The sequence below is a fragment of the Aethalodelphis obliquidens genome, unplaced genomic scaffold (assembly GCF_003676395.1).
Source record: "Aethalodelphis obliquidens isolate GAN/ISIS:26980383/991018 unplaced genomic scaffold, ASM367639v1 scaffold83, whole genome shotgun sequence".
Taxonomy (NCBI): Eukaryota; Metazoa; Chordata; class Mammalia; order Artiodactyla; family Delphinidae; genus Aethalodelphis; species Aethalodelphis obliquidens.
This window is the reverse complement of record NW_020838027.1, coordinates 6183002-6190677: the sequence shown is the minus strand read 5'-3', so window position 1 is coordinate 6190677 and position 7676 is coordinate 6183002. Positions and strand designations below refer to the sequence as shown.

At 60.9% G+C, this 7676-nt stretch overlaps 1 protein-coding gene across 3 annotated transcripts; it reads right to left on the bottom strand.

Annotated features, from left to right (window-relative positions):
- Positions 1-267: 267 nt before the first annotated feature.
- On the bottom strand, positions 268-7342 carry GPR162 (G protein-coupled receptor 162). Of its 3 annotated transcripts, XM_027093255.1 has the most exons (6): positions 6041-7342; positions 4167-4464; positions 3165-3862; positions 2262-2451; positions 1511-1668; positions 269-1208 (listed from the first exon to the last, which is right to left on the bottom strand). In XM_027093255.1, the coding sequence occupies exons 3-6, from the start codon at positions 3846-3848 to the stop codon at positions 663-665; spliced, it is 1578 nt and encodes a 525-aa protein (XP_026949056.1). In that variant the 5' UTR covers positions 3849-3862; positions 4167-4464; positions 6041-7342; the 3' UTR covers positions 269-662. The 3 variants fall into 3 exon arrangements, with proteins under 3 accessions (XP_026949055.1, XP_026949056.1, XP_026949054.1); XM_027093254.1 differs by lacking the exon at positions 6041-7342 and adding an exon at positions 4877-6009 and having other exon boundaries at positions 268-1208; positions 3165-4464; XM_027093253.1 differs by having other exon boundaries at positions 463-1208; positions 3165-4464.
- Positions 7343-7676: the final 334 nt, after the last annotated feature.

Genomic DNA, 7676 nt, shown 5'->3' with positions numbered 1-7676 from the left:
ACCCGCACACACGCGCTTTTGGTCAAAGAACTTTCAAATGCAGCAGGGAGGGGGGTAAACCCCAGGTCTGTGACACCAGGTCTGCTCAAATCCTTTCCTGCCCAGAAAGTCCGCACATACAGATTTGGGAAAAGGAGGAGCGCTGAGGCATGGGAGATAGAGACATCCTCTAAAACCACCTCCACAGATCTCAACGAAGATCCTTCAGACCCCAAACCAGCTAACTCAAGTGTCTCCCTATGTCCTCCCCCCTCCACACCGCCCTCCCGCCCAGCCCAGCCCAGCCCAGCCCGAGGTGCTCTCAGAAGGCCGTCTCTGTGGATGTCTGCATGTTTGTCTTTCTCCGTGTATATTTCTGTGCCTCTGTCCAGTGTGCCTGCTTCAGTTTGTCTTCTATGAGCCATTCCAGCCCCCGAGCCTCTGACCATCCCCTTTGCCACCACAGCACATTGGACACACAGGTTTCCATGGTGACACTTCAGACTTTAATACATTTTGCTAGGGATGATGGAAGGTGAGTCAGGCATCTGGTCACTTGGATGGGAGACAGCAGGGGTTCCATCTCCCCAGAGTCTGGAGGCAGCTGCCTCAGGGTCAGGGACAGAACGAGGCATTACGCACCCAGGCCCCCCCATCCCCGAGTCCAGCAGGCCCACCTGGGCTCACAGGGTCAGCTGGGAGAAGATGGGGTTACCTGGGTCCCAAGATCCTCCCCAAGCTCTTGCACTCCCCTCACCTCCTGTCAGGGAGCAGCGTCGCCCTGCACTTAGCCCCAAAGGAAGTCCAACGACTCTGCTATCAGGGGACCCAAGGGAGAGTCGGCGGGGTGAGACTCCCAGCGGCCTGGGCCGGCGAGGAGAGGGCCCCGGCGAGGCCGTCGGAGAAGGCAGAGGTGTCTCATCAATGAAGGTGGTGATCTCCTCTCGGAAGAAGCCTGGACCCCGTGGGGGTCCCCCACCTGACCCCAGAACCCCGCCCTCCAGGAATTGGCGAAGGCTGGCCAGCCCCCCGCCTTCAGCCTCCTCCTCCTCCTCCTCCAGCCTTTGTCTCGGTCCCAGGTACTCAGGAGGGCCCCCTAGGGCCCGGCTCTGGGCTGGGAGGACCCGGATGTCATCAGAGGATGACCACTTGTGCAGGAAAGAGCCAGGTGCCCGAGGAGTAGAGAAGATGTTGATCTCATCGTGGGACAGACGGCGGGACAGAGGGACCTGGGGAGAGGAGCAAGTAGACCCAGGGGTGCTGCCGGGACAAAGGGGGTAGAGGCAGGAACCAAAGTGGGGACTCTGCAAGATGGTTCCACCCCTTACACTTCTGCAAAACATCCTCTGATGGGCAAACCTGGTTCTGAGCGGTCTGAAGGGGAGCCTCCCTTGCCATGCCTTCCTTTCACCTACTCCTCATGTGCCCTGCAGGCTGGGGCTAGGGAATCGGGGGTAGGGCGGATAACAGAGACTGGAGAAAAGTAGTGAGGGGATACCCAGAATAGGAGGTGTACTGCCTAGTCCCATACCTGTAAGTAGTGGACCCTCTCAAGAGGGGGAAAGAGCGTGTGCCTTCCAGGCAGCAGCTTCACTTGGGTAGGGTCCCTACCCCCTGGTCCTGTGGCCCCATTGGCATCAAAGCGAACTTTGCACACTCGGCCATCTGCATAATCATCGCAGCCCCCATCTAGGAGAAAAAAGGGGCAGAGTGGTTACAGGCAGGGAACACCCACTTCCCCACCCCCTTTAAAAGCTCCCACCCCCTTATAAGCTCCCCAGAGAATCCTGTTTCCATTAGTCTGTAAGCTCCAAGAGGAAAACAAGAGCAGCCAACGTCTGTTCCATTCGGTGCGGAATCCCTAGTGATTCATACATATAGACACACTTATCTGAAACAGTTACCCCTGGCCCCCCAATCCCACGCCAGGAGTTGTCCCTGTAGCTGGGGAGTCTCTCTCAGGAAGCTTAGCTTTCCCTTGGTTCCACAGCCTTCCTTTATGGTTGTGTTAGTTCTCTGGACTGTTTCTTAGGCTCGGCGGAGGCAGAGCTGGCTAGTGTGGCCTTCGAGGGGGAACAGACACCGAGAGGAGGAAGCAGTGGGTGTGCATCGGGATGATGATTGGGGAGAGGGGAGCCACGAGTCAACCCAGGGGCGCTGCAGGTTCTGTCCAGCAGGGAGCACTCCAGGGCAGCCCGTCCCCACAAGAAAAAGGGCTGGTAGAAAAGGGCAGGAAAGGGAGCCGACGCCTAGGAAAGCGAAAGCCCAGCCCCTCCTCTGACCGTCGTCGCCATCCTCCTCGGACATGATAGCCACGCACTGCTCCCACACCGTGCGCACGTCGGCGCGGTAGCGCTCGCAGGACCAGATGAAGGAAGGCAGCAGCAGCGTCTGTGCCATGGAGCACCACAGCACGGCCAGCACCATCCAGGGGGGAGCCGAGTCCGACTTCAGGGAGAAGAAGCTCACCACCTGGCAGGAGGATGGAGAGTGGCCCCGGGTCAGGGCCCAGAGCCGAGGGGGCCCACTCGACCCCAGATCCGACATCCTAGTGCAGCCGAGGGCGGGGCAAGAAGTCAGGAGCGGATGGTCCGGATCACGTAGGATCGGGACAGAGGCAAAGCTGGCGGTGAAGAAGGCTGAACAGAGGGGAAGGGATTGCCTCAGAGGAAGATCAGGACAGAGTACTGGAGAGAAAGCCCAGGGGTGCAGAGGGAGAGGAGCAGACGCCGTACAGTAAACTTGAAGACAGACTGAAATTCAGAAAGAGGGACTAGATGGGGATGCAGAAAGCTGGGGGCGGGGGGGTGGGGGTGGTGAGCTCTCTGGGGTTGCCGCCCAGGGGTGCTCAAGACCCTGTTGTATCCAGAGGGAGCTCGGGAGTGGAGTGTGGAGCTTAGCAGCTGGGTGATGGGTCTTGGGGGCTGAATAGTGGAGCTGCAGGATAGATGATGGAGCCAGAGGACAGGGAGTGGGACGGAAGGATGGATGGAGTTGAGTACTGGTCACTGGCGAACAGGCTACGGAGCTGGGCTAGTGGGAACTAGGAGATGGATGATAGAGATGGGGGTTCACAAGTGGGGCTGGGTAGAGGACAGGAAGAAGGATGATGGAGTTAGAGGTCAGGTGATCATGCTGGGGTCTGGGTATTGGAGAGAGTAGGTGGGGGGGAGTCCCAATCTCACCAAGATGGGCACCCCTGTGAGTGAGTCATAGAGAAAGACGATGGCGCTGACCAAGTTGGTGACCTGCAGGGATGTCTTGGCCGACTCGGACCCATCCAGCGAGGACCGCCGCTTCCCTCGGGCATCCTCCACCACAATGGCCGGCACCTCAAAGGCTGGCCGGGTGCCCAACCCCCCTGGCCCACCCCCCTTGGCCCCGCCCCCAGCCCCCGCTCTCCGGGCCTGTTGAGCCCTCCGGGGCCGGGCCCACAGCGTCTGGTAGAAGGTGATGGCCACACAGACCAGCCCCATGACGATGCCCCCAAGTAGCAAGAGGCTGAAGCAGACGCCAAAGCCGAGGCCAATCTTGGAGACGATGAACTGGCAGCCGCGGGCGTAGTAGCGCTCGCCGTTGTTGTGCCAGCCGATGGAGGGCAGCGTGGAGAGGATGAAGCTGACCATCCAGATGCCCACGACGGCGTGCAGCGCCTGCTTCTTGGCGTTGCTGAGGCGGTAGTTGACGGGCCAGCGCACCATCCACATGCGGTGGTAGGAGAGCGAGGCGACGGTGAAGCAGGTGGCCAGGGCCAGCGTGTAGTAGGTGGACACAAAGACCTTGCAGATGCTTTCGTTCCAGTCATAGTCGGAGGAGGCCTGGCGCCGGAGCTGCACCACAGCGAAGGTGGTGAGGGGCACGGCCGCCATGAGGATGTGCGTGCCTGCCAGGAAGCAGAGCAGCAGCTCCAGCGGCTTGTGCTTCTGCTGCTTGGCCGAGATGCTGAGGATGATCCAGGCGTTGGCCAGCAGTGCCAGGAGCCCGCAGGCCAGCCAGGACAACGCGTTTGAGCGGAGGGAGGCCTCCTCTGCCCCCGCCCCACCCCGAGCCATCCTTCGTCGGTTCCCCCACCCCCCTTGAGCTCTTGGGGGTGGGGGCTAGGTCTCACCCAGGAGCCCCACTCACACGCACCCCCATGATGCCCACAGTCCTTGCCCTGGAGTGAGGCAGGCCGCCCCTAGGCCTACCCTAGTGCTCAGCATTGCACGGCTGACCCAGCTAAGGTCAGGTGTGGAGGGCAGGGGAGGAGACGGAGGGTCAGCAGAGGTGGTCCTCCGCCTCCATGCTGGGTGGGACCCTTCCAGAAGTATCCCTGTAGTTGCTGGGGGAGGCAAGCTGACCGCTTTCCCAACTAGGAGGCTGGCTGGGAAGCCCTGGTCCCCATGTCAGGACTTCCAGCTGTCTTCTGCCTCTGGTGCTAGGCCAGTCAGGGGTCCTCCGGATGCCTCAAGGGGCATGGGGGCGGGGCTCAGCCGCCTGGACACCCTGCAAGGGAGAGATGAGGTGTGGAAGGGGCGGAGCAAAGCTGGGGTCTAGGCTGGTCTCCAGCTGGTACCCAAGGCTCCCTTCTCTTGAAATGATAGAAATGACTGGTTACTAGGGGTCATGGGGTCACCCAGAACATTCTCCTGCCTTAAAGCAGACGGTCACTCTAACACCCCACACGGATGAGAGCCCTGCTTTCCAGACCTCCAGGAGAGAAGGTATTCTGACCTCCTGTCTCCCATCCTTCGTCAGCCATTTTTCCTGCTTCTGGCCCTCCCGGGTCCCTCTTTCTGTCCCCTGCTCAGCACTCCTCAACCACTGTCTTCACATCCCTGAATCTCTCCTCAGAGCTACCATGGCAGAGGTAAGACTCACTGGAAACTGGGATATGGTATTACAGTCATTCCCCAACCTTCCAGGCTCCTGGGTCCAGGGGTCCAGGTGCTCAGTTCCATCTCCCCAAGCCTGCATCACCCGCCCACTCACCGGGTATCTGGGAAGATGGGAGAAAGGAGGCTGGGACCGAGGCGGGGGTGGGGTGGGGTGGGGTGGGGGGTGGCAGGGAACCCGAAGACAGGGGAACCACTGACATCAGAAGCATCCAGAAAAGGAAAGAGGGGGAAACTAGGGGGAAGGAGGAGAGTTTGAACAGAAGAGAAGGAGAGAGGGGGCAAAGTGATAGTATTTGAAAATAGAAGGAAAAGCCAAGAGACCCCTGGAGAGGAGGCTTTGGGGGGAGGTGAGGGGGGGATGGAGGGAGGGAGCAGGGAATAGGGAGGCTGAGAAGAAAAGCCCAGTGTTCAATAAGGTTCAGACTCCCTCCACCTCATAGACCCCCACTCTTTCCTCCCCTGTCCTGAGCCTCAGTTTCCCTCGGATGGGAAGGAGGATGTTCTGAATTTGGTGACTCTGAGCTTCATCGAGCCCTGGGGAGGGGGTTCAGAGGAACTCGGGTGAAAGCCTGAAGAGAGTGGAGGCAGGAAGGATGGGCATAATGGCTTTGGGGTAAGCGAGGTAAAAATGGGGCACATCAGTGGTAGGGTCTGTTTCCTGTAGCAGACCCTTAGACCCTTGCCCTCCCCAAGAGGTCCTAGTCCATCCCCCACCTTTGTCTTCCCTCGGAGCCCAGTACACCCTAGTTGCCATGGCAATGGCCAGCTAGAGGGAGATGGAGGGAATCGGTCAGGAGCGCCCCCCATCTCCCCTCCAGCCTTGGACCCCTTCCCATCCACACCCACCCAGGCCCAGAGGGTGGGCTCGGGAAGAAAGAGCTGGGGACTCGGAGAGGGAGGGAGGCAGGAAGGATGTGAAGGGCAGAGAGAGGAGGTGAAGGACGGAGAGAGATCAGAGGAAGGTGGGAGGGGGTCCGGGGGACTCCAGGGCAGAAAGGGGTCCCTCGCCCTTCGGGGTAAACGGGTAAAAGGTCAGGCGGCTCCTCCCTCCTGCGGGCCACCCACCGCGGTCTCCAGGGCAGAAACAGCAGGTGGCTGGGGAGGAGGGGCCGGCCCGAGGGGGAGAGGAGGCGGCGGGGGGAGAGGGGAGGGGACCACGGGGGACAGGGCCGGGGTCGCCTTACCTCGGGCTGCGCCCAGCACTGCCATGGAGACAGCACTCCCGACGCGGCTCTCCCCGGCTCCCGCCGCCTGCCGGCTCCAGCTCGCCGCCCTCCTCCCTCCTCCCTCCTCCCTCCGGGCCTCCCTCCTCCCGCCCGTCCCAGCCTCTCCGTTCGGCCCCCTACGTCCCCCCGAGCCCCTCTCTCCCGGGGTCCTGCCGCCGCAGCCCCGGGTCGGGACGGAGGCGAGCCTTGAGGGGCGGGGGCGAGCGCGGGGCGGGGGACCGGACGGTGGGGACTTGGAGGGGGAGGGGCGAAGAAGGCGCCAGGAGGGAGGGAGCGAGGAGGACGGCGGGGAACCGGCTTCATTGGAGAACTGGATCGTGTCCTGCCCCCACCCCACCCGGTTTTCAACACGAACTCAAGCTCGATGAGGCAGCTGGTGTTGCTCGGGGAGTTGGACACGTGTGTCACTGTGTGTATCTGTAAGGGCTGTGCCCGGGCGTAGCTCACGCGGGCATGTGCTGGAGGCTGCCGAGTGAGGGGCGCTGGTGAGGACGCTGGGGCTGCTTGCGGGATGCGGGGTACACAGGCTGAAAGAAAGCACCCCACCAATACACACCGCTTCCCCCTCCTGGAGCACAAATTCACACTTGTGTGGGCGACACACACAATTCTCCTGCACACATCACAGTTTTTCACGTGCAGGGCACACACAGCCCCTGCAGTTTCTCCCCTTCAGTGTATCACACACCCGCACACTCAGGGCCCTCTGGGGTGGGGAGGCGGGTAATCGGCCTCCAGAGGATTTTTCCCTCCCCAGGGAACCTTCGTCTCCTTCCTGGGGCAAGCCTGGCAACCTCTCCTCTGGGTCTGACCCCACAGATCAGAAGATTCCAGGTCCCCAGAAAAGAGCCATCTCTCTCTCTCTCTCTCTCTCTCTCTCTCTCTCTCACACACACACACACACACACACAAATGAAGAAGAGCATCTTCCTTAAAGTCAGTCTCTTGGATTTTTCTGTCAGCTCAGGGAGGCAGGGGTGGGGAGTGGGCAGGAATACAAAGCAAGCCATGGGGAGCCCTGGAGACAACCGGGTGTTCTTCCTGGAAGAGGCGGCAAGCTGAAGGGAAAGGAAAAGGGGGAAAGGGTAGGGACTGCGGGACATGGTGAGAAAGGGAAGGGAGGAGAGGCAGAGGAGGCTGGGGATCCTGAGAGAAATGGATCAAGAAGAGGAGGAAGGGGTTTCCGTGGTGGCGCAGTGGTTGAGAGTCCGCCTGCCGATGCAGGGGACATGGGTTTGTGCCCCGGTCCGGGAAGATCCCACATGCGGCGGAGCGGCTGGGCCCGTGAGCCATGGCTGCTGAGCCTGCGCATCCGGAGCCTGTGCTCCGCAACGGGAGAGGCCACGACAGTGAGAGGCCCGCGTACCGCAAAAAAAAAAAAAAAGAAGAAGAGGAGGAAGAAGAAAGCTTGTAAACCCAATTTTCTTGTCTCCTGAATCATTTGGGGGAGGGATGAAGGGGGGTATGGGGCAGGGAGACTGAGGCCCAGTGGGTATCTCTGAGGCCCAGAGGTACCCTCAGAGGGTTCACTGTCTGGCCAGCTCCCCACCCTGTCCCCCTGGCAAAGCTCACCTTCTAGAAGGTTCTGATAGGG